Below are 26,765 nucleotides of genomic sequence, written 5' to 3' on the forward strand. Positions count from 1 at the left end.
CCAGTATGGCGATCACACGCAGAGTCGGTCTGTCGTTACACCGGAGATCTCGTGAATGAATCGTGACTCAACGGCACTGAATCATCGGATACAATGAGAATATAACGAGAAGTCAGAGGCTGAGATGAGTCTGATGCTGGAGAGGTTTTAACGGATCCGAGCGGCGGAAACTCCGGTGAGTCCGAACTTCTGCTCTTCACTAAACCTCCATTTAAACACTCAACTACAAACCAAAACACCGAACCACACACGACAACACAACGCTTTAGATGATAATCTAACACTATAAACCGTAAAACGTGCTCGCGCGCGCAGGAACGAAACTCTGAACGGTGAACGAGGCGAAGATGGAGTTAATGTTTGACAACATGGCTGCTCGCTTTCATCTCTTTATTCCTCTAACTTACAGAAATTAAGCCTCGATCCTCGTTAGTTCCCATATAACGTGCGCGTGTCGGTTTTAGCGTTAACGTCTGGGCGAACGAGTCGCCTGAAAGCGTTTCCGTTCCGCGGAAAAAACAAACGCGAAACATCTTGAAACTCTTGAGACTTCTTGCTGAACATCAGAGGTTCGTGTGAGGTTTCTGCTCGTCGAGTGCGTTTAGGGAAATTTTTTTTCAGCTAGCACATGTGTGTTTTGTTGTGTTTCCGCAGGAAGTCAGAAAGAGAAACTCAAGCGCGACGTTAAAACGCTTTGACGAAAATACCACAGCGTTATCGTGTTTTTGAAAAAGTACCACGTACAAAACCTTATACCACGGCACTGAAATTCATGTACCATGGTATTTATTTACACGGAGCTATTTCGGTGTGTTTCCAAAAATATGCCGTGTTCACAAACATGGTGCTTCTGTACTACTGATGTGTATCTCGTTTAGTAACATGGTATGGCCGTGGTCCTTTTTTGTAAAAATGAGGTAAATGAAACTGTTTTGCTTGATCTGACATTGAACTTTGAGTCCTGGTTAAGTAATTAAGCCACTTTATTAATGTGTTTTATAGCCTGTGCTTCTTTAAAAGCACTTACAGAAACAGTATTATGGTGTGTACCATAATTGTGTCCTAAATACCATGGTGCTATTTTTGAGGGGCTGCTCTAGTGAGGTATGATCCAAGACGGAGCATGTTATCAAATTATAAATGAAGATTATGAGAACAGACAGTGTTTTTCTTCGGTATAGGACACCGTAAGTCCGAACCGATGTGATTATCTGTGAGTTTCGTATCATATTTGCACATGTTCATACCACACCACAAAGAGTTGAAGTCATCACCAAGGCAAAAATAACCCAGAGAGTATCTTCATGCCAGAATGTGTGTGTGTGTGTGTGTGTGTGTGTGTGTGTGTGTGTGTGTGTGCGAGTAAATGGGGCCCCTGTTGCTCTCTGCACTGTGGCTTCTTAAAACAAAGTGTTTGAAATCCATTTATTCGAGTGACCTGAGTGTAAGCTCACACACACACACACACACACACACACACACACACACACACACACACACACACACACACACACACACACACACACATACACACAGAGGTTGACAGAGGTTTGAGATCTGGAATCTTTGGAATGTTTGTCCCCCTCACTGTATATTCTGCCTACCTGCTACACACACACACACACACACACACACACACACACGCATACCCACATTTACAGTGGCATTCAGACAGACTGATGGCCTTTTCCAGAATTAGGACGTCATAAAATAATCATACGAACTGGCAGACCCTAAAAGGTGTGTGTTCATATGTTGATTGTGACATCATTGTATAGTCTCCAGAACATCTCAAACCTTTAAAGGGACAGTTCTGCCAAAAATGAATGATATTTTTTTTTATTATGGAGGGGGTGTTTACCTGACAATGATATACCACAGAAACGCTATATTATGAATCTGAGGCCAGTAGTTAAATGAAGAAGAAGATATTTTGAAGAATGTTGCTAACCAACCAGTTACTAGTTGTTATTTACTTCCCTGCTTTCAACCCGTGCTATGCAAGTCAGTGGTCACCTACAGCTCTGCTTTGCTACATAAAAAATACAGTTTGCTTTAAAATATCTTCTTTTGCGTTCAACAGAAGGAAAAAAAATAGTTTTATAACAACACAAGGGTCAGTAAACGATGATAATATTTTCTTTAAAAAAAGAGGGTGGTTAGATCTTTAACACATTTCGGAAATATTACTAGGTTAGATCAGTGGAGGTTTAATCCAGATGCACCTCATCAGAAAAAAACCTTTATGCCATTTATTTTCATGATAATGTTGCTGGCATTTTGTTTTTTTTTTTTTTATTCAAGCATAGTTTTAAAACGGTAAAGTTTTCTCTAGATTTTACTTTTGAGTCAGCCATAATGGAATAAAATAATGTAGAAAAATATAGAAATATGGCTTTATAGTGAAAATAATGCACATTTTAGATAGATGTATGTACAGTTATTGCCGGAAATATCAGCCCCCTTGATTAATATGAACAAAGAATGCTGTGAAGTGAATCTGCATTGTTGTTTTTTTTTATCTTTTATTTAAAAAAACAAAAATTAATTAAATCTGACTGGATAATAAGAATTGGAAATAGGGGGCGGGGGATATCATTATGAAATGAATGTCTTTCTCAAATACACACGGGGCACAGTTATTGGCACCCCAAGAAATTCTTAGGAGTAAAATATCTCTGAAGTGTATTCCCATTCACGTTCATATTCACAATTTTGAACACGAAATTATCCAGCCTTGGCTTCCTGTTTGACAGAAATATAAATAGGAAGGAAAACAAAGCCCAAATTCTCTTAATCATCCATCACAATGAGAAAAAACAAATAATACATTTCTGATATGCAGCGAAAGATAGATGAAGTGGCTTTAAGAAAAGAGCGTTAATACTGGAGAAAATCTAGAGCTGTTAAAAAGACAAATGGAGGTTTTAAAAAGTATTGAATAAAGGGTGCCATTAATTGTGGCCAATATGTATTAGAGAAAAACATTTATTTCATAATGATATTTTAAATCTTATTATCCAATGAAAAAAAATTGAAAGGATTAACAATGCAGATTAATTTTTAATGCCGACTTTGTTCATATTTACAGAGGGTGCCTCTGTATTTTTTTATTTTTTACTGGTCACGACTGTTTATAAAATATATTTTCTTAATTTTTTTTTTTCCCCATGGATAGCACCAGAAATAATGAGGGGAAAAAACTAAATGAGCTTCTTATTCTTATCATTTTGTGGTGTAATAGAGCCGGATGTGTTCTTGACAGCTTTCATTAGTTACCCTGCGTTTCAGTGTGTTTTACTTCCAGGGCTTTTGGCTTTATTTGTCTCTGTATGAAATGCAAATAGAGCTGATGGCATTCCTGTGAAACACAAACGCGGACACACACACACACACACACACACACACACACACACACACAATCACTCCTGTGCTCCTTCACGTCTCTCTCAATGGATGTGACGTTTGAGTTTGATCTTATTTTTGCGCTCAAAGACATTGAGCCTCATGAGAGAGAGACGCTGACGGAGAACACAGGAGCGTCTGAAAGGCAGATGAGGGCTGCTGTCTGCGGGAACTGTCCGAGGGCTTTTGTCGATCTCCCTAGAGAAGATATTCAATCATTCTCTCCGCGTCACATCAGAGAAACTGATATGAGCTGGCGGAGGAAGAAAAGAACACGCACTCCTCCAACTCAAAAGCAATATCTTCGGATGATTAATTAAGACAGTTATTAGAAGCTATATATGCACGCGGTATTTAAGCACACGTTCTGTGTAAACAGGCGGACGGAGCTGTCAGTTGTGGTCGTCACAGCAAATGTTACTGTGGTAAATGTTTCCATAACACACAGTCCTACAGCTCTGCTACTGTAGAGAGTTGATCAGCTGATGAATTAATCATTTTCTATGTGATGCCTCTGACAGGTGGAAACCTGTTTCAATCAGGTTTCCAATCCTGTTCTTTATTGGTTATGCAGAGGCGTTTTTATTGCTTAAACTGTTTAGTGTGCTGTGATACTTCAACATGACTACAGTCATCTAAAGCCAGTTTGTCACCAGTGTAATGTTATCTAGCTACTAGACGAGGTTTTGGTGAAATCGCAAAACTTCTTGTGAAGGTCTTGCAACCATCAGTTAAGATCATTATGAACAAATCAGTAATGTTTTGCAACATTTGCACACTTGCTAGTCCTGTTATTATTGCAGTTGTAAACGATATAAGCCATTGTAAAAAAAAAAAATTGTAATTCATATACATAAAACAAAAGTGTGTGAAATATTATACGATTATTGCTTATACAAATTTTTACAAATGTCTAATTGTTTGCATAATTATTAATCGTTAAAATGTGTATATAATTCAAACATTTATATATTTAATTACTAAATGTATGTATATGATTTTTATAATTTTTATTTTGTGTGTGTCCATGAGCAGTAATATGTATTTTATTTGTATAATCATTTATAAAAAATTTAAATAAATTACATTATAAATATTGCAAACATAATTATATTTAGAATATATTAAAATTATCCTTAAAATATTATGTAGAATATATTTATGTATTATATTAGTTAAAATCAAAATCAGCTTTTTTTGTAACATATTTTTCGGATATATATAATAAAAGTGTGTGTGTCGGCACTATTAAAAATGTTGGCATGTCAAGTAAAAAACAATTTTAAGCTCTGGACTATAGCCCTTGTTTCATAACTGCTCACGGCAGTGAACCAATAATATCTGGCAGTGTTATTAATAACTGGCTGTAATATTAATATCTGACAGCATTAGTCCAGCAGCATTCTGTTCTGGTTTGGTCTCAGAGGGGCCGTAATGTCTGAAGTAAATGAGCAGCTCTGCTCTGGGTTTGGTTCTGAACTGAATGCAAGTATGAATGGAGGTTCGAGAATGAACTGCATCAGCACAGGCTAAAATCTGCCTGACCACACACACACACACGCACGCGCCTCATAAGGTGCCTTTACATAATTGTTTTCCACTTATGGTGTGTGAGTGAAAGGTCATGTGTTTGGGCGGCTGACAGGAATAGTACTGTCTGTGTGACTCCTCCTCTACTTCCACTTTGAGGTTGTTTGTGTTTGTGGTTGTGCAGAGTTAATTGTGAACTTCAGCAGCAGAAATGAAGCTTTAGAGAAATGGGTTGGTGCATCAGCTGTCATTGTGTTGGGTTTCTTCACTTCAGCCCATCCCTCTTGAGAACTGCGTGCTGTTTGTGGATTCATGCCTTGATTGTCAGTTTAGTCATTTGTCTTATAATAGAAACAGAACCAGCTCATTCCTGCATCATATGCATGGCAACACCAGTTTGATTCCTACTGAATGCATCAGATGGATTCCAAAGTTACTTTGTGTGTGTATATATATATATATATATATTGTGACGGGAGGAGCCAGCGACAGACACAGTGGGCGTGGCGTCAGGCCTCGGAGAGGCTTTTTATTAACAAAATCAAAATAATACAAAATAAAGTGTCCAGGGGAAAAGTGTCCAAATAAAAGGGGGATCTGGTGTCCTCGTCGTGCTCCGGGTAACGTGCAGGTTTAGGCCGTGTTCCAGGTAAGGGGCGGAGTCCGGCGGTCGCACGCGCTCCACCTTTTTCTGGTCCGGGGCGCGAGGGGCGGCGGCTTCTTCCGCGGCGTCTCCGTCGCTTCTTTGCTCCGGGCGGCAGAGTGGGATGAGCCTTGTGGTCACGGCCTGGACTGCGGGGGTCCCACGACGCACTTCTCGGACGGCGGGGTGAGGGCCATCACGCACCCTTCCTGGACCCACGAGGACACCAGCGTGCATGCACGGGGGAAGAGACCGGTCTCCCGAGGAGAGGCGCGTTCGGTACTTAACGGCGACGGTAACGAGGCTAACTCACTTCAGGTGTGCCACGTCACACGCCGCCAGACCTGAACAATACCACGCCCCTCCTCTCGAACACACCCACTCCCGTCGGGAGCCTGGTGAAGGGCGGCGAATAAAGGACGGGGTGATGGTGACAATAAAGAGGAGGGGCAGCCGACTCGTCACAATATATATATATAAGTATACTTTCAGTAAATGGTGTGTGTGTGTGCGTGTACACACCATTTCCCTATTCATATCAGAAATGTATACTGAAAGTATACTTAAATCATTGAAAATGTCCAAAAAATAGTTTTTTTTGGATATTTAAAGGGTTGTTTACTCAGAAATGAAAATTCAAATGCATCTAAATAGCATATATAATTTAAATGCCTAAATCGTGAGTTTAAGCCAGTAAGCCTAACTATAGTATCATTGGCCATTGGAAACATTTTATTTGTTAGGATTTCCCAATTTTGACCTTTCTTCCCCTCCCAGATTAATGAATTTGCTCTCTGTAATATTTTAAATATTAAAATATGATATCAAAATTAAATTTGTGTAATGTAAAAGTCATAGCAATATTTAAATTTGTATTTTTATTTAAATGTAACTTTTTTTGAGGCAAAAAATCATTACTTGACTACAAACATTTTTTAAAAACAAATTTCTTCCAGAAATGAAAGCATCATAATACTTCCAAAAATATGATGTGCAAATGAAATGGAAAATGACTGAAGGTGTCTGAATATGGAGTCCCTTGATAATTGATATACTTTAATACGCATTTACTGAAAGAGAAACTAAATGGTTTTTGAATGAAGTGATTCTGCATTTATCAGTGCATGTAAGTGAATGAATTTAGTGGCGTCAGGAGCAGATGTGATTGACAGACTGACGTGTGAAAGCAGGATGAACGAGCAGTGTGGGAATCAGAGATGTGCTGGATGAATGTGTGATTGTGACTCAAGTGTGCGAGACCGGACTCAAGTGAACTCATCGTCTTATTTTCTTCCTGTTTTCAGGCCTCTTGATGCTCTCACCTGACTGACTTACAGCCAAGATCAGGTAACCAGTGACAAGTGTTTCCTCTTCTTTATACTTCTGAGTTTCATATTTCAGTTGCATTTCAACATTTTGTTGGCTGCGCTGTTGTTCAAATGTGTGGAGTTTGTGAGATTTTATGGTCATTTGTTACATACTGTACTAACTAACATTAACAAACAATGAACAGCACATTTATTACAGCATTTATTCCTTTGTTAATGTTAATTCTGTTGTTCATTGTGTTCATGTTAGCTCACAGTACATTAACTAATATTAACAAACATGATAGTAAATGCTGTAGAAGTATTATTCTTAGTTCGTGCTGACTAATGTAATATAACCAGTGAACCTTATTGTAAAATATGTCTTTGAATGCAGTCTAATCTGTTCACTGAGGCTGCATTTATTCAATCAGAAAATACTGTAAAACTGTTAAATATTTTAGCAATTTATAATGCCATTTTTAAAAAGTAATTTATTCCTGTTATACTTGTAATGGTGACCGTGTGTTATTTTTTATGTACTTTGCAGTCCAAAAATGTTTCATTTTTATGACAGAAGTCACCAAGGCTGGATTTATTCGATCAAAATACAGTAAAAACAGTAATATTGTTATTTTTTATTTTTTTTTGGCGATTTAAAATAACCATGTTCTATTGTAATATATTTTTAAAATGTAACGTATTCCCGTGATGCAAAGCTGAATTTCCAGCATCATTACTCCAGTCTTCAGTGTCGCACGATCTTGAAGAAACAAGAAACATTTCTTAATATTGTGACTAATGAGTCAGTTGTGCTGACATCCTTACTGAGTAAAGTAAGTAAAACTCTCCAGTCCTCGGCCGAGTGTGTTGGTGACTTTTAACGTGTCTGTGTGATGAGTGTTAATGTGAGTTCAGGACACTGGAATGTTTTAGCAGTGAGGTGCTGCGCATTTGAGAAATTATCCTCACTCAGTTGTGAGCTTGTGCTCACAACTCATTAAATTGGAATCTCATTAAATTCAAATTAAAGCATTTTAAGGCAATGAGGACAAAACGAAGATGCCATTGAGTTGAATAAGACAGCGAGTGAGTAACAGAATGACTTCTTCCCGAGTGTTTGGATGCCAGTTTTAGTGGAGTTGTTTTAAACGTAGCTATTGTGAGTGTTTGTGCCTCTGTGTCCCAGGGGATTATGGGTAAGTCTCACCGGAGACCCTCAAATCCCTGCAGGAATGTGTGTACACATGCTTCAGTGCTTTGCAGTAAGCAGAGAGAGATTCGGTTCTGTTCTTTATTAAGATCTAACTGTTTCAGTTGAGTGTCAGCTGTCAGTGAGTGTCATAAAAAGTCACCGTTAACTGGTTTTTGGCACATCTGGGTTGCTAGGGTGTTCTAGGTAACTATATTTAATTATTTCCTAATCGTTAAGGGGCTTGAAATCTAGCATATTGACTTTTATTGAATCTTTTATTAAATCTAGCATATTGACTAGCATATTTGAACTTCCCCTGCATAATATTTTTACAATTAAATATAAAATAATATCGATTTAATGTAAATAGATGTAAAAATCTGAGAACTACATTAATGAAATACTTTCAGTTATTTTACTATTTATTTGCATTTGTTCAAACTTATTATTAATTTTTTTTGTAGCATAAGAATAATTATTAAGAAAATTGGCTTTAATAAAAATTTTATTGGAAAATAATTTTTCTAGTTCTTATTTAATTTAGTAACAACACAAAAAATGCCATTATCATATTTCATCACTATCGGTATGGTTTAAAATCCCCAAACTATTACACATAAAAATAATTAATTAATTTATTTATTAGATAATATTATTTACTATACAAAAAGATAATCATCGCTTTTTATTAGCATCACATATATGTGGTTTAAAAACATTTACCCATTATTTAAAATTAATGTCTTTCTTTCTTTCTTTCCTTATAGTTACAATAACATCCATCAAATGCACATTTAAAAAAAACCCACATTGTTACACATTATAAAAAAAAATACAGATCTGTATTTTTTATTAAAGGGTAATTTTCATCACATTTTATTGTCATAATGCATGTTAATTTTTTTTTTTTAATACAGGAAATTGTGGCAGTGACAGTTCTATGTTTGTGAAACAGTGAAGCAGAAAGATGATGCTTAATTAAATAATCACCGTACTATGTTTAATTTCTCTCTGTGTGTCTCTAGGATGATAGAGGAGAGACGGAAGGGGAATGTCATGGCCGACAGGAAGCAGATCTTCACAGACATGAGTGAGTGCCACCAACCACATGACCTTTGACCCCTTTTGCACGTGTTCGTAAACTGGTGTATTGGAATCTAAATGTGTGACTTTGGTTCTACAGATAGGGAGAAATATGATGACATCCGGCTGTCCACGTACCGCACCGCCTGCAAGCTCAGATTCATTCAGAAGAAATGCAACCGTGAGTAGCAACTCAAAATCAACTCAAAATCAACTCAAGAATCAGCTCAAACTGGTTTGAATGTGTAAAAAATTTTTTAGCACTTTTATTTATCAGTGACACATTTAATTGATTGATGTGACGGTAGCGACATTTTTTATTTTACAAAACATTTTCAAACAAATACTGTTCTTTTTATCTCTATATTCATCAAATCATTGTTTCCAAAACGTTTTTTGTCTGTTTAACTTTGCTAATAATCAGAAACGTTTCTTAAACAGCATTTTGAAATACATTACAATAGAAATGAGGTCTTTTACATAGTAGTTTACTATTTTTTTTTTTTTTTATCAAATAAATGCAGCCTTTTTGAGCATGCTTTTAAAAAATACTCTTAACTTTTTAAAAGGTAATGCACATTTAAAGGGTTACAAATTACATGTCACAATTTCCAAGTTTTTCCATGATGTGTGTTTTTTTAAATCATATTTAGACTGACATGGTAAGTTTTTCTCTGACACAGTTCCCTATATTACATGTGTTTTCTCTCAGTGCATCTGGTGGACGTGTGGAACATGATCGAGGCGTTTCGTGACAACGGTCTGAACACGCTGGACGTCTGCACTGAGATCAGCATGACTCGGCTGGAGACCATCCTCACCTGCATCTACCAGCAGCTAAACAAACGGCTGCCCACCACACACCAGATCAACGTCCAGCACAACACCAGCCTGCTGCTCAACTTCATGGTGGCGGCGCACGACAGGTGAGTGTGTGTGTGTGTGTGTGTTTAGTTCTGGTCTCATGCTGTGTTCGGGAAAGTTTGGGGTGATTTCAGATGTAATTTCAGATCTCGAAAAAATTAAGTGCAATTAATCACATCCAAAATAAAACATAATATTTAACCCTGGACCACAAAACTAGTCCTACGTTGCTGGGCTATATTTATAGCAATAGCCAAAAATACATTGTATAGGGGGTTTTGTAAATTTCTTACTGTAAATATATGAAAACCTAATTTTTTATTAGTAATATGCATTGCCAAGAACGTAATTTGGACAACAAAGGATTTTTTTTGCACCCTCAGATTCTAGACTTATATTTCAGAAAAGTGTTATGTTTATATTTTAAATATATTTATTTATAATATAAATATCAATATAAACATAGACATGTAAATATTTACTAAATGTATATTTGTGTATTTATATACATTTAATAAATGCACACGGAACATGCATATATTATGCAAATGAAAACTTACAAAAATTTTTGTATGTGATTAATTGCTTGACAGCACTAAACTCATCCAAAGTGAAAAAAAAATATTTATAATGTTACAGAAGATTTTCAAAATAAATGTTATTGTGAACTTTATATTTATTGTTCTGAAGAAGAAAAAAGCAAATTTCACAAATATGAAGCAGCTCAACTATTTTTAACATTGATAATAATAAGAAATGTATCTTGGTTTGACGGTGTGGCTGTGTATGTTTTGCAGTGATGCTCAGGGAAGGCTGACAGTGTTTTCTGTGAAAGTGATGCTCTCTATGCTGTGTGGAGGGAAACTGGTCGATAAACTTCGCTGTAAGTTCATGCATCGACTTCATCAAGTCACCTTTATTTATTCACCGCTTGTTTTCTAGGTGTATTAAGAATGAGATGATCTCCAAACATGTTGATGTTTGGTTAAATCATATAATGTTTAATGTGAGGATTGGCTATGCTGTGTTTATTTGCGTTGATTTTGCATTCGTGTGCATGTGATGAAGGTCAAGGGACCTAAACGTCTTTGCCCGTCGGAGTAGTGAAAATAATAGAATCCATTATACAGAATTATTCAAATATAAGACAAATGAAAATTCTGCTCTAAAAAGACAACAGTGCATCCAAAAAAAAAGGCATTTTGTGTGTGTGTGTGTGTTAGATATTTTCTCTCAGATATCTGATACCCACGGGGCGATGGTGGTATCCAAGTTTGACCACTTCCTGCGGGAGGTGCTGAAGCTGCCCACCGGCGTATTTGAGGGGCCATCGTTTGGCTACATGGATCACTTCGCCAGATCCTGCTTTCCTCAACAAGTAACACTTCCACACGTGTTTCTTTTCTCTGTGTAGCCAGAGGTGTTTGCATAAACCTGACTGTTAGTGATCTGAACGTTGAGTGTTAGACTGTGTAACCGATCAACTGTGCTACAGAAGTAATAATGAAGTAAAGTAATCACGCGTCTGAATAAATCAATCAAATGGAAAGTTTTAACCTGGTCAGGGTTCTCAATTATTTTGGTCATAATAAAGATATCATAACACAGTTATTTATTGAATATTCTGTACATTGCGTTTACCTGAACTTCAGGACTAATTGTTTGTAGAATTGTTAATTTTTATGTATTATAAAAATTTGAAATGCATTAAACGCAAGCCTTAATGTCCAGAATACTTTAGCAACCATGTAGTAATTAGTTACACCCACCACTGGAATGTTGCCAAGTAATTAATTATTGTAATTTGATTACTTTTACCTTGAAAAAGTAAAGTAAGGGATTGCTTTTATTTTCCTGTAGTTTAATTACAGTTACTCCTTACGTAATTTAACTTTAATGCTGTGTATAAATTGTACAACATTATACACAACACAATAGTGTTGAGTTAATAAGAATATTTGGTGACACTTTAGGGTCCAATTCTCACTATTAACTAGTTTAATTTCAACATGAATATTACTGGGATATTGGCTGTTTATTATTACTTAAAAACCCCACAAATGATTGTCTTATTCTGCAAGACCTTATTTTAAATCCTTAACCCTACCCAATTCTTAAACTTAAAAGCTACTTTACGTAGTATTAATAAGCAGTAATTAGGAGTATATTGAGAGAAAACTCATAGTTAATAGTTAGGTAATAGTGTGGACTCTAATCTAAAGAGTGACTATAATAATTGATGTATTTATCTATTATTTATTTGAAAGAATTAAAATAATGTTTCATGTTATATCATTAACCTGTTGAGGTTTATATAGGATTTAAAAAAAAAGTATTAAGTGATACTTTTTGGAGACAGTCATTTATACAGTAATTGGTAACACTACAATAAGGTGTGATTTGTTAACATTAGTTAATGTATGAACAAAGAAAGATCAACATATATATATATATATATAACAGTATTTATTAGTCTTTGTTAATGTCAGTTAATAAAAATACAGTCATTGTTAGTTTATGTTAGTTCACAGTGCATTAACTGATGTTAACAAGCACAACTTGCTATTTTTAATAATGCATTAGTTAATGGTGAAATTAACATTAAACGAGATTAATAAATACTGTAGAAACATTGTTAAATCTTAGTTCATGTTAACTAATTTAGTTAACTAATGTAAACTAATGAACTTTATTGTATTGTATTAACCAGTAGTCTAATTACGCTATTGAATATGTAATAACTTTTTTAGAGTAGCTTACCTAACACTGCAGCATTCTCTGTGTGTATATGTGCAAAAGCTCTATCATTGATGTATTTGGTCTGTGTGTGTGTGTGTGTGTGTTTAACAGAAGAAGGTGATGCTGAACATGTTTCTGGATACTCTGATGTCAGATTCTCCTCCTCAGTGTCTCGTCTGGCTTCCTCTGCTGCATCGGCTGGCAAACGTGGAGAACGGTGACACACTGAATAATATACGCTTAGTTATTCGCGTTGCTTTATGCCGTGATAAAGCTCAAATTTTGTCTCCAGTACGAACGCTAATGTTTTAGTGTAATATTGTATTATTCCAGCATTCACTAAATCTCTCTTTGTTCGTCAGTGTGTCATCCGGTGGCGTGCTCGTGCTGTCGCTCAGAAAGCATGACGGGATTCCGTTACCGCTGTCAGCAGTGTTTTAACTATCAGCTGTGTCAGAACTGTTTCTGGCGAGGTCTCGCGAGCGGAAACCACAACAACCAGCACGAGATGAAGGAGCATTCATCCTGGGTGAGGATCAGCTACAGTGCTCATCTCATACTTATTATTTACGTATTTATTTATTTTTCTCATCCACATATAATTTAGCACTAAAAACAGTGATGAAATATTTTTTCATGTCATCTAGGAACATAGAAAACCCGGAAATATATATATATATATATATATATATATATATATAAATATATATATACATTTATATATATATATATATAAAATAAAAACTTTCTTTAGCAAACTGACATGTACATTTGATGCATTTACATTAGTGACAAAAGTCTCTAATGCTCACCAAGTCTGATTTATTTGATTAAAGATACATTAAAAACAGTAATATAATGAAATATTATTATGATTTAAAATTTGTAATGTATAATGTAATTTATACCTGTGATCACAGCAAAAAATTCTGCTTTTTTTAATAAATAATAAGAACATAATTTATTTTTGAAGCAAAAATAGTTTGTAACAAAATAAATGTATTTACTAAATGTGCATTTCTTTATGCAATCTTAATCTGAAACATTTTTTAAAGTATACAGTTGGAAACTTTTTATGTTTTTTGGGGCTTTTCATTTTTGATTCCTTATATATGTGTGTGTTTTTTCCAGAAATCTCCAGCCAAGAAGCTGGGTCGTGCCATCAGTAAATCCTTGGGCTGTGTGCCAAGCAGAGAGCCGTCCCATCCCGTCTACCCAGAATACCCCGAGAAACCCCTCAACCTGTCCAATATTGTGTAAGACAGTTTCACACACACACACACACACACATAGAGCCCTCTGTCTGTGGCCATTTTGGAAGTGTTGGGAATGTTTCTATTGGTTCCCAACATCACATGATCACATTTTCTCTGTGGACACATTGATGAGGGTCAGACACGATCACTCGTCAGAGACAGAGAGAGACAGAGAAGCAGTTTGCTTTTATTATCTGCTTACAGATGCGAGGTCAGTTATGATTTTGTCTTCATTCTCATGTCTCTTTTTCTCGGTCTGTCTGTTTATTTCCCAGGAATCACGCTCTGTGTCTCTCTGTTCTGTCTGTGTTGCTTCAGTCTCTTAGTTTTGCATGACTGACTGGTTTGTGTGTGTGTGTGTGTGTATTTGGGTCAGTTGAACAGTATAATGTGCATTTTTGTCTGAATGTATGTGTGAGAGAGAGAAATTCTGCAGGTGTCCATGAACTTTTACTAACATCAATTAAGCTTTTAGTTTAAAGTGTATGTGAATGTATAATCACATTTTAGTTTTTTTGTAGTTTACTACAGTGAGACAAATTAAATATGACAATTTTTAAAATGATAGATATTCCCTGTCTTTCAACAAACGTGAAATTATGCATGGATAATAATAAAAAAAAACCTTTTAAACTATTAAAAATAGTTATAGATAAATATTCTTTAATATATTCTGAAATATGCAACTTTATATTATGTAGGTAGGTATTATATATTACATAGTTCTTTTGTTTTTTTTATTTATTTATTAGCATTTTAATTTCTTTTACTTAATATATGTTTAGCAAATATGTATGTATGAAATTTAATGCAGTTAAAATAACACAAATAAGACCAATTAACATAAGCAGTCAAATGATTTGAACAAATATTTGTAACCTGATTAAGAAGTTATTTCTTTATGGTGTGTTTTTTCTGGTGATTAAGCTACAATACAAAATTTCACCATACAAGTGCTTCTTAAAAATATCATATTTTATGAGTAGGTTCATTGTGTTTAAACAAAACGTGTAGTATTTGTGGAATCAGCACCTATATATAAACACATGTGTTTTTCTTTAGTCCTCCTCGTCCAATAGGAAACATGAATGAACCAGTTCTGCCCCCGTCTGCAGGCCAAAGCCCCACTAAGAGGTGAGTACCTGCTCTTCACCTTTGACCTTTCAGATGAATCAAGTGTTTCATTTGTCAGAAATATTTGTTTTTTCCTACACTCATATATTTATAATTTCTATTACATAGATTTCAAAATATTTCTTATTGTGTATATAATAGTTGTACATAATTCAAGAAGAAAAATAAATGTTTTCTTGTAAAATAACAAATGTTTTATTGTTGAATATAAAAAACAAAAACTGTTGTGACCTAGAACTTTGCTGGGTAATATGGGTAATATTTTAAAATTTTGAAAAAAGTGTTATATGGTTTTATAATTATTTAAAGTTTGACAAAATAACATATTTTAACTCAAATGATTGTATACATTTATTTCCAGTTAAAATAACATAACGTACATACATACATGCATGCATGCATGGGTGTGTATTTATGCACATAATAAAAATACATAGTACACACACATACTTTGTAAACAAATCTTATTATTTTGGATGTGATTAATAGTTTGATAGGACTAGTTTAATCTCACATCAATTTAAACTAGTTTAATTATATGTAATCTATATAAACTTGTATAAAAGTTTATATATATTTTAAGTAATTATTATTTTACAAAATATTTTTCTTTGATAAATTTGTAAATTACAGCCTCAATTTTGAATCCTCAGATGCACTAAGCGGTGTTACAGTACTCTGATACAATCTTGAAATTGATGTGTATGTGCAGACCGCCGACTCTAGCTGCAGCTCAGCGTATGAATGAGGAACATGCTCTGATCGCAGCGTATGTGAACAAACTCCAGAGCAGCCCTCGGTGAGTGTGTGTGTGGGTCACCTGAGGTTATTTAAGGTCTTGTAAATGTAATATTAGTGCTGTCTAATGATTAATCGTGCCCAAAATAAATAATTTTATTTTTTTTTTTTTTTTTTTTTTTATACATAATATATGTGTGTGTACTGTATATATTTATTATATATAACAGATATATATGCATATGTATATATAGTTATATATATTTATATATTTTATATTATATATGTGTGTTTATATATGTATATATATATATATATATATATATATATATATATATATATATATATATATATATATATATATATATATATATAATATAATACAAAATAGATAATACATAAATATATGTATATGTTATGCAAACAAAAGTTTTCTTTTCGATTAATTTTGACAATATTTTCTGTGTGTTTGTAGTGCATTAGACAGTCCTACAAGAACGGATGAAGAGCACAAACTCATCGCTCGTTACGCCTCTCGTCTGGCCACAGATCCTGGACACACAGGAGTGAGTTACACACAGCTCTTTTCACATTATGCTCACTACAGACATACAAGAAGGCCTCTAGCATTGAAAGACACACAAACCGATTTACTGAACCAATTATTTTTAACATTAAGTTTATAATCAAAGAAACGTTTAGCTCTCATTTTGGGACAGCTGCGCAAATGCACACAGGCATATTTCTTTATTCCTGCTGCTCTTGTGAACACCAGAGACCTTCAGACTTCAGCTACGACACCAACAAACAGCAGAGAGAACTGATCCTGCAGCTGGAGAACAAGAACAGGTACTCGCGCTCACAGCTGCACGTGATGATTTACATTCAGTGGTTTTATGTTTCAGTGTAAATGGCAATGCTGTGCGTGTCTTCAGGGAGATTTTGCAGGAGATCCAGCGTTTGCGAGCGGAGCATGAACAGGCATGTCAGCCGACTCCAGAGAGAGTCCAACAAAACCCGACCCTGCTGGCAGAACTCAGACAGCTCAGGTACCACACACACACACACATTGGGGGTTTTTATTTTTCTGGGGCTTTCCAAAGACCTAATGATTTTCATACTTATTTATCCCCTACCCCTAAACACAGGCCTCACAGAAATCTTTCTGCAGTTTTACATTTATAAAAAAACATAGTTTATTATGGTTTACAACCTGTTTTCCCTTAAAGAGACTGGAAATGTCTCCACAAGGAGACATCCCATCCTTGTGAAGACATTTGGCTTATGCAGCATATGGTTTATCCGGGACCCCCCCACACACACACACACACACACACACACACACACACACAACACATATCAGATAGCAGTACCATTCAGATGTTTTCAGGTTCAGTGTTTGCATGCATTTTTGTTTTAGCTGTTTCATTTTGTTTTTATTGGGATTATTATGCCTATTAGCAGAGTTTAGTAAAATTATTTTTGTTGCATTGTTGCTTTATATGTCTGTGTAGTTTCAACTCATTTGAATTACTACTTGATGTAGTAACATCAAGTTAAAACTAAATAAAAATGAGAAATGTTTACTTAGCAACTATTTTTCGAATGTAAATTTGTATATCAGAAATTAGAATTAAAATAAATAGAATTAACACAAACAATTGTTTTTTTTAATTAATCAACGTTAACAAAAGATGATAAATGCTGTAAAAAAAAATTATATGCATGTAACTGTTACTTAACTAATGTTAACCAGTGTTAACTTGTTGTAATATATTACCATTATTATTATCACTAAAACACTGTTTACAAGATTAGAATATTACATTTCAAATTTAATTTCAAAATTATTGTCAAATAGCAGTTGAGAAAATATCATAAAATCCTACAATTCTCAATCTAAATCACTGGAGGAAAATGTGTTTGTTTTTTTTGTTTTTTTAGATTAAATTTATTAATTCATTAATTTTTGTCTAGACAGTTTAACGTTTTATTATTACATTTTTTTAATTGCCATTATTCTGCCATTATTGCAATTATTCTCTCTGACCCATTTTCCAATTAAACCAGTTCCAGTTTTCAAACTTGTCAAAATCGCATAAACGTTTAATTCTGCAGCACCAGTTTTGCAGCGTCACATGAAAACCTTCCCCCTGAATATATGTCAGACATATATCAAATATGTCAATAACTGGCTCAATTGGACAATAGAAACGCTTCCCACTATGTATAAAAATAAATCAACCAAACCATGTTGTAGTTTAAATCTGAATGATGGTTTTGATTTCGGGTCTAATAAACCTCATGAAACCCTAATAAACGTATGAGAGGTCTGAGGTGTGTGCTTGTTTGTGTGTGTTTTAGACAGAGGAAGGATGAGCTGGAGCAGAGGATGTCATCTCTTCAGGAGAGCAGGAGAGAGCTCATGGTGCAGCTGGAAGGACTCATGAAACTACTGAAGGTAAGAGACAAGACACAACTAAAACAAACTACTCAGGCTTTCTAGTGCACTGTGATATTCCAGCCACTAGGAGGCGTCACTCTCTTTAGTGTTTATCATCAGAGCTGCTGCCTTTTCTCACACACTTGATCTAGTTTCCCACTTTTCACTACTTCTCTTTTCGGATCAGATTCGATCTAATCTGATCATCTGTTTCTCACTCTCTGTGTTCTTTTCTTTCATCTCTGTCCTGTTCCTGCAGGATGAGGAGCAGAGACAAGCTGTAAGTGTGCGTTTGACTGTGCATGTCAGAAAAATTACTGTGTGATTTTTAAAGGCCACTTGCACAAATAAATATGTAGATCGATACATATGTAGACTGTAGAATAACATAGAATATTTTTAGAATAGCTCTTTTTGAATTTTAAGTAAAATAAGGTTCCACAACATTTAACTCATATTGCTGTGTTGCTAAATAATCACAATGTCATTTAATGCAAAAAATAAATTATCATAAAAAAGAGGATAGATGTGATGTGTAGAATATATTTTACTATATTTAACACATTTTGATTGACAAAACATGACAAAAATAACAACATCCAGTCAAATCAATGTGAAATAAACTCGGCTTATGCTCTACAGGGTTATTATTGTCAGCTAAAATTATTCAAATTTCTTACTGAAATAAAGATGAAATAAATATTAAATAAAAACGATTTAAAGCTGAAGTAATAAAACGACCAAAACTGAAATAAATATACAATTAAATAGAAACATTAAAAACAAAAACTAATACAATAACAAAAGCAAATGAAAGTGTCTAAGAACTAATAAAAAAAAAAATGGTGCTTGTGGTATTTTAGCCAGTCTATTAGTACATGAATACAGAGAAAATACACTGTTTTGAGTGTGTGATTTACTGTGCATGTGAGAGAAATTAAGTGTCTTGTTTGTTTATGGGAAAGTTCTTTTCCATTGTTTTTCATTTATTTTCATTTAGACATATTTATCTCTCTTTTCCTCCCTATGTTTAACTTCCAGTGTCTGCTGTAAGTTCTCAAAAAACTTACTGCATCTTTTTACGTGTTAGAAGTATCAGCAAATATTTTAATATACCTACATTGTCAGTACAAAATAGAAGTTGTTTTGTTTCAGCAATCCTTTCTTTGCCGTTGTCGGTATTTTTTTTACCCAGCCTCTTCATTACTTTACTTTGACCTTATACTTTTGAAAAATCCACTTTTGATATGTATTAGCAAATAGGCTAGTACACAGTAGCTTTTAGTGAAGTTTTGTTGTAATGAAGATTTCATTCTCTCTCTTCAGGCTCAAGCTGCCGGCTCCTCCCCCAGCCACGCCTCCCCTCGTTCTATGCAGATGCCCATTCGCTCTCCCTCATCGGGCCTCACCCCCACCCATGGAGGCCACACCCCCACTCACGGGCCCCAGGACTCTTTAGCTGGAGTGGGTGGAGATGTTCAGGAAGCATTTGCTCAGGGTAACATCTTCATAATATAGGATTGAATGGATTATGTTGTGTTATTTTTTTATTTTGTTGTGGATGGAAAAATATTTGAAATATGTTAGGTCTTGCATCTTACTTCGTGTAACAGTTTATTTTTTAATTTTTTTACTCAATAAACCAGCTATACATTCTGTGTGTTTGGTTCCTTCAGGACCTCGCAGAAACCTGCGAAATGATCTCCTGGTGGCAGCAGACTCCATCACAAACACCATGTCTTCACTGGTCAAGGAGCTCAACTCAGGTACGATCATGATGCATTGTGGGTAGTCTGTTCTCACAGCTGTGACAGAGAAATGGTGTGAGATTTTCTGGCTACCTGTTACTTTAAACAGACACACACTCCTTTTGGACTGTTAATAACAAACTAGCTACTAAACAACTAAAAAGTAAGCACATTTTACACACATTTTTGTGGACATTCTAGTGCCTGTTAAATATAGAGATGTAAATACATTTCTTTATGTACATTAATATATTTTTATATACAAACATAATATATATTCTTTCCTGTCGTCTTTTGTAGAAGATGGAGGAGAAGAGGATGAGAGACTGCTGCAGAATGGCAAAGACAGAGGTATGACCCTCCACATGGGAACTACATTACCCAAAATGCATCTGTGCTCCTGCACGCAGACCTCGTTACAGGAACATCAATGATTTTGTGAGATTTATCCTCTCTACACACAACAAAAGCTCATAATGTTTAACGGGGCCGGTGTGTGTGTTTCTGGCGTGTGTCTGTGCTTTCTGAGGGGGCTTGTTAGTGCTTAATTACTCGTTAGTATTAACGAGGAAGCTGTTTACGAGTGTGTGGAGGGGTGCTGGATGTTTTTTTTTTTTAACTACTTCCTGTAGGGTCAGAGGGGTTCAGCACACTGAACCTTTATGAGCCGAACCCGTACTGGGAAACACCTTCATTATAGCGCTGGTTCTTTCTCTTTCTTCACTGTGTTCATTCATCTTTCCATACAGCTCCGCCGCTCATGTTTTATTGGTCTGCTTCTGATGGCCTTTCTTTGCTAGTTTCAGACACCATCACTCAAATTAAGCTCCCAGCAGACATTTGCTCAAAAATGCTGTAGCTGGAACAATTTTCTGGAGAGCAGCGCTTAAAACATGCCTCTAATAAAATGCCCTAATGACTTGTATTAGATTATTGATCATTACATATATGCGTATAGTTGTATGTACTTATATGGTCTCTTGCATCGATTTAGTATATTTTGCAAGCATTCATTTTGAATAAATGTCTCAGAAAAAAATTGGAGCATTTCAAATTAAATTAAGAGACTTTAAACTTGATATTTCTGCAAATATCTACGTTTCCAGTATTATTTATTTCACACACACACACACACACACACACACACACACACACACACATAAACACACTTTTAAAAATGTCTCTGATGCTCACCAAGGCTTAACTTTTTTTATCAAAGATACACAAAACACAGTTATTTCAAACTGTAATAATATTTTACTATTTTCTGTTGAAATACATTTTAAAGTGGAATTTATTCCCATGATGCAACACTGAATTTTCAGCATCATTACACCATTGTTACATCATTACAGCCTTCAGTGTCACACGATCCTCCAGAAATCATTCTAATATGCTGATTTGCTGCTCAGGAAATATTTATTATTATTAATATTGAAAACATTGATTAGGCTGCTCTATGCTTTTGTGCAATCGGCGATACATTATTATTTCTTTTTCAGAACAGCATTTATTTGAAATAGAAATATTTTGAAAGATTATTAATGTCTTTACTCTCATTTATGATCCGTACAATTGGTCCTTGATGAATAAAAGTAAAAATTAATTAAAAGAATGTGTGTCTATATATATATATATATATATATATATATATATATATATATATATATATATATATATATATATATATATATATGTATGTATATGTGTATATATATATGTAAATATGTATATGTGTGTGTGTGTGTGTGTGTGTGTGTGTGTAATTACTGGTCTCAAAATATGCAGCAATTTCAATTTGGAAGCACATATACATAAAGAAAGAGAGTTGCTGTATTTTGATGTGTAATAGTTTGTTAATGAAGCTGGTGTCAGCAGATTATTTTTGTCATTATTTATGCATATGATAACGAGGGACTGAAATGCCAGCTGTTTTATATGCACAATTGTACTACACTGTGTAAAAAGTGTAGAGGGCCTATTTAATTAAAACAATATGTAGGTTAAACAAGGGTTGAGGAAACAAGGTGATAGATTATCTACTCAATTAGTTGCTGTACTGAGCTGAAGCCGCTTTGCTAATTCCAGATAAAAGAATTAATGGATCACCAGAGACTTTTAGACAACATCTCTCTGTGCGTCTGAATATTACAGCTTTTACAGTATGTTGGCAGATGTCTCATGCAAGATAGTAATCCTATAAAGTCTTAGTTGATGGGCAAATTAAAGGCCTTTAAATGAACAACATGATCAAGTGCTGTTATACACAATCTATGCTACATGCATTCTGTCTCCTGACTGATAGTTTGATTTTTTTTTTTTAATGATTTTATGATTATAATATAATTGCAAATACATCCACCCTTAGCTTAGCTTTTGATTTCTTTGAAATCTTTGCTGCTTATCATCAAGTATGCATAAGAATAACTTATGCAATAACCAAGCAAAATCAGAAATCGGTGGTTACATAATTATCCATGCATCATTTTTTAAATTGTATTTATTTTAGAAGAAGAAGAAGAATCATGTTAAAATATTACAATTATTAGACTTTTGAGGAAGGTTTATTTGTCAATCAACGTTGTATTGCATTGCAACATATTTAAATGCCGTCTTACTGATCAATATTATGGTCAGATAGAGAGTGACATCTGATATGTGCGTTTATGCAAGACTGTACTGTTATTAAGATCTGTTTTACATTACAAGCTATTAGAATTTTAATTCTACTTTTTGTAAGGTGTTTCTCCATTAAAAGTTCCATATTCTAAATTTTTCATTTTTTTTTTAAACATAACTAATCATGTTACAATGGTAATCATGTTACAGACCCGATGTCAATTAGTTTAATTAATTGCTAGATGCTCTCCCAGCTGAATCTTTTCAATATTTCTTGCTTTTTCAGCCTTTTTGTTTTGAGACCTGTAGCAGGCATAAAATGTAAAATGAGCTCATTCTGTGCATGAATATTTTTTCATTTCTCAGTTTAAACATATTTTTTATGTTGTCTGTTTTATTGTGAGTAAAATATTGGCTCATGTTATAGTCCTTTAGTTTAAAAAAACGTCCCCATCGTTTCCGGAATTTGGCTTGTTTTTTTCTGCCTATTCTTTCATATGTGAGGCTTTATAGGGTTAAAGTGAATCGTTGACTTTTAAAATGATATTTTTTTGTTTCGTTTTTCAGGTTAAGCCAAATATGAAGCAAGCAGTGTCATGTGAGTATCACACTGCATTGCATCTGTAGGTAGTTTTGAATACTCAAATTGTATTTTGCGTTATTTCAGGTCTGGCATCACCTTGCAAACGCATCACCGCAAAGAAAATGACCTCTGAACCCAGACTCAGCCAATCAGAGAGTGGTCAGGGATTTGACTTCCTGTGGATTGCTTGAGAAGGAAAATGTATTATTGTTTTTGATGTTTTTTTTTTTTTTACTCTTTTGTTTGTGAGACTAAAATGCAGTTTTGAGGGTCTGTGTCGCGGACCTGCTAGTTTGGATAGTTATTCTCGTTTCAATTTCGTAGTTGATTTTGTTCGAGTTTGAAAGCTTTTGAAAAAAGGATTCACCCAAAGACGTGTCATATCGGACAAGAACGAAACGCTGGGGAGGAAATGGAACGGAACGCTAAAGAAAGTGGCAACCGATTGAAGGACGAGCGTGATGGGTTGATTGGCTGGCTGTGGTATGTGGGCGTGGTTTGTTGGCTGTGGGTGTGGTCATGTTGATTTCAAGGACGCAGTTGCTGCAAATGCAGTATAAATGACCTTCTAAAGGAGCTAAAGTAAAGAAAAAGGTCGCGTTCAGTACTGTAATTTATTTTCGATTCGCTTTTTTTATTTATTTTCTGTAGACGGACAGCATTTCAGTGTACATTTGAGAAAATATTTTGGTCATTTCAAATATTTGAGTTCAGATTTTCAAGTCCAGTTCAGCATTTATGTATATTTAAGATCAAATTGATTTAGTTTTATAGATTTTCAAATAGGTACTTTATTAAAGAGGTGGATGTACTGTGCTCCTGTTACTGGAGAGTTTTACCCATTGTTAATTTTGTTTAGTTTTTTTTTCTAGAATGACTGTTTGTAGTCAATAATTCCTGTGAATGGACATTTCTTACAAACATTTGCGCACACACGTCTGATCTGCTGTGTGTTTTTCTGGAGGTGTGTGTGTGTGTGTGTGTGTGTGTATTTGTGTGCCTCTCTATAGCCGTGTGTTTGTGCAACGCTGGAATGTGAATCATATTGATGCCTTCATTTCAATTTAATCTTAAATATCTGCCAAAAAAAACGTCTCGTTGATTTAGTTTGTTTGAAGTATTTCATCTTATTTACTCCGATAAAAACAACACTTTGTTTATTCATGAGCTCATTTGTTTCTGAATCTCTGCGTCATTGATTCTACCTGTAGTACATGGGACTTAATGACATCACTTCCTGTGCCCTTCGGATCAAGAGCTCTTCTGTGAAAGCTGGCTGGTTTGGTGGAGGCGATCATTACGGTGCCGGTAGCCGCAGTGTTACGCTCTTTCTACCGAATAACTTTTTCATATTTTTTTAAGATGCAAGTTTTGCAGAAACGAGGCCATGATTTACATGCATGTGATTTCAAGTGATGATTTGTTGTGGTCAAAATAAATGATATCTTGGGAAAAAAAAAAGATTGGAGTATTAATTTATCCTTGTCTCTGTCTGTTGTTTTCACAACAGAATTAAAAAAAAAAAAAAAAAAACATTCAGGATTTTTATCTCCCCCCATCAATTCTATTTAAAAAAAATTGAGAGATACCAACTCTGAGTGTGGATATAAACTTGCAATTCTGAGGAGAACTTCTGAATTTTGTTTTTTTATATTGCATTTCCAAAAAAAAAAAAAGGGGTAATTGTGAGAATCTAGAAGTTGGACTTAAAAACTAGTGAGAAATACGAAGTCAGTATTGTATTATGTATCAAATGTAATTTGATTCAAATTCAAAATTGTAAGGACTGAGAACTGCGAAATGAATCTGAGTTATCTCACAATTCTTTGTGTATGTCTTTGAATTCTGAGGAGAAAAAGTCTGAATTTTAAGACAAACACAAAAAACTACTTTTGTTTTTTTCTATTGTGTAAACCGATTTCCATGTTTTGGCTTTGAATGTGTGGTTTTCCATCAGGTCCCATGCAGGCCTTAAGGGTAATACGATGCTCTCAGTGGTTGCGACCAAATCTGCATATTACTTCTGTGCATCGCCGATGATGGAATGGCATATACATCTGTGTACATAGTATTTTGTATGGCAGTATGTCAAAATCCACATGCTTTACTCTTTGTGCGAGTTGCAAGTTTACTCTTTTGTTGTCACAGTATAAGTGAGATTTGAGAGCTGTGAGCTCCTCACTATGAGTACCTGTGTGTGTGTGTGTGTGTGTGTGTGTGTGTGTGTGTGTGTGAGAGAGAGAGAGACGGGCAGTCGGAGGGTCTCGGCACTCTGCCAGCGTGAGCAGGCGTGACGTGGAGTGAATTTTAATGAGAGCAGCATGAACAGACGTGTACTCTGGGGGAAATCTGTGTGTGACAGAATAAGACGCTGCAGAGATTCACTCAAGGACACCATTCCTCGCCTGTCTCGCCTGCCCTGTCTGTCTGTCTCGCTCTCTCTCTCCTACAGTTATATTATTCTGTGTTTGGCCCCTTGCAGAGGTCAAGTCCCCTAAAAAAATGATACTGTGGTAATACAAATGTATTACGTGACTGAATGATTGGCATTTTGTGTCCATGTTACATTTATATTTCTACATTTGTGTAATGAATAATATTAATGAACCATATGCACTAACTATATGGTTAGGATGAGATTTATGTTTACAGTTAGTTGCGTGTAATTATGCACAATTTCTTATTACAGTAGTCCTACATGTAATGGATATTGTATATTGAACAAAGTGTTACCCTATCTTAATAACTCTTAATCTCTTAAAACTCTCTCTCTCTCTCTCTCTCTCTCAGAGAAAGAGAGAGCGCGCTATTATTAGTGGTGTTTTAAAATAGAGGCAGTTTTATATCTTTATCTATTTGAGTGTGTGTTTGTGTATATATATATATATATATATATATATATATATATATATATATATATATATATATATATATATATATATATATATATGTATATGCATTTTTATGCATGCATGTGTACTGTTTCTTATACACACAGTATATATTTTGAAAATATAAAATATTATTTTCTATTATAAATAATATATACAGTAAAAACTTTTATTTTGGATGTGATGAATTGTGATTAGTTTGAGAGCAATTATATATATATATATATATATATATATTATATTATAATATATATTATATATATATTATATATATTAAATATTAATATTTATTTAATATTTTTACAGTATTTGATTAAAAACGTTAAATACTTTAACGTTTTCGACTTATTTCAAGAGCATAAAAAACTTAGTTTAACTTTAAACGTTGTCTTTTTGTAAAATATATATTATTATTTAATATTATACTTTTATATGATTCAGGGTGTTATTACACACAGACCACTGACCTTGCATGGCCCTGCTCTCACGGCGTAATGTGCCAAAGTAGTTAAGCTACTTAACACACAAATGTTTAACAAGACGGGAAAACTAATTTACGAAGCCTGAAAAAAATCACGTGGTTTAGT

The 26,765-nt window shown here is 34.6% G+C and overlaps 1 protein-coding gene across 3 annotated transcripts in view; it reads left to right on the top strand.

Moving 5' to 3' along the window:
- dtnba (dystrobrevin, beta a) overlaps positions 1-24,748 on the top strand; it is a 24,770-nt gene extending 22 nt beyond the window's left edge. Inside the window, exons 1-22 of one of the 3 annotated variants that reach the window (XM_043219401.1) lie at positions 1-175; positions 6,883-6,925; positions 9,106-9,170; positions 9,264-9,344; positions 9,876-10,089; positions 10,825-10,910; positions 11,251-11,405; positions 12,878-12,983; positions 13,129-13,295; positions 13,898-14,022; positions 15,085-15,156; positions 15,869-15,955; positions 16,370-16,460; positions 16,670-16,743; positions 16,830-16,943; positions 18,259-18,355; positions 18,597-18,617; positions 19,664-19,835; positions 20,014-20,103; positions 20,386-20,436; positions 23,272-23,302; positions 23,372-24,748. The exon at positions 1-175 is cut by the window's left edge and continues 22 nt beyond it. In XM_043219401.1, coding sequence (XP_043075336.1) covers positions 9,107-9,170; positions 9,264-9,344; positions 9,876-10,089; positions 10,825-10,910; positions 11,251-11,405; positions 12,878-12,983; positions 13,129-13,295; positions 13,898-14,022; positions 15,085-15,156; positions 15,869-15,955; positions 16,370-16,460; positions 16,670-16,743; positions 16,830-16,943; positions 18,259-18,355; positions 18,597-18,617; positions 19,664-19,835; positions 20,014-20,103; positions 20,386-20,436; positions 23,272-23,276 — 1,872 coding nt within the window. In that variant the 5' untranslated portion in view covers positions 1-175; positions 6,883-6,925; position 9,106 and the 3' untranslated portion in view covers positions 23,277-23,302; positions 23,372-24,748. Of the gene's footprint in view, positions 176-6,882; positions 6,926-9,105; positions 9,171-9,263; positions 9,349-9,875; positions 10,090-10,824; positions 10,911-11,250; positions 11,406-12,877; positions 12,984-13,128; positions 13,296-13,897; positions 14,023-15,084; positions 15,157-15,868; positions 15,956-16,369; positions 16,461-16,669; positions 16,744-16,829; positions 16,944-18,258; positions 18,356-18,596; positions 18,618-19,663; positions 19,836-20,013; positions 20,104-20,385; positions 20,437-23,271; positions 23,303-23,371 lie in introns of those variants that run through there. The other 2 variants (XM_043219402.1, XM_043219404.1) reach the window with 2 other exon arrangements.
- The last annotated feature ends 2,017 nt before the right edge of the window (positions 24,749-26,765 follow it).

The sequence above is a fragment of the Puntigrus tetrazona genome, chromosome 20 (assembly GCF_018831695.1).
Source record: "Puntigrus tetrazona isolate hp1 chromosome 20, ASM1883169v1, whole genome shotgun sequence".
Classification (NCBI taxonomy): Eukaryota; Metazoa; Chordata; class Actinopteri; order Cypriniformes; family Cyprinidae; genus Puntigrus; species Puntigrus tetrazona.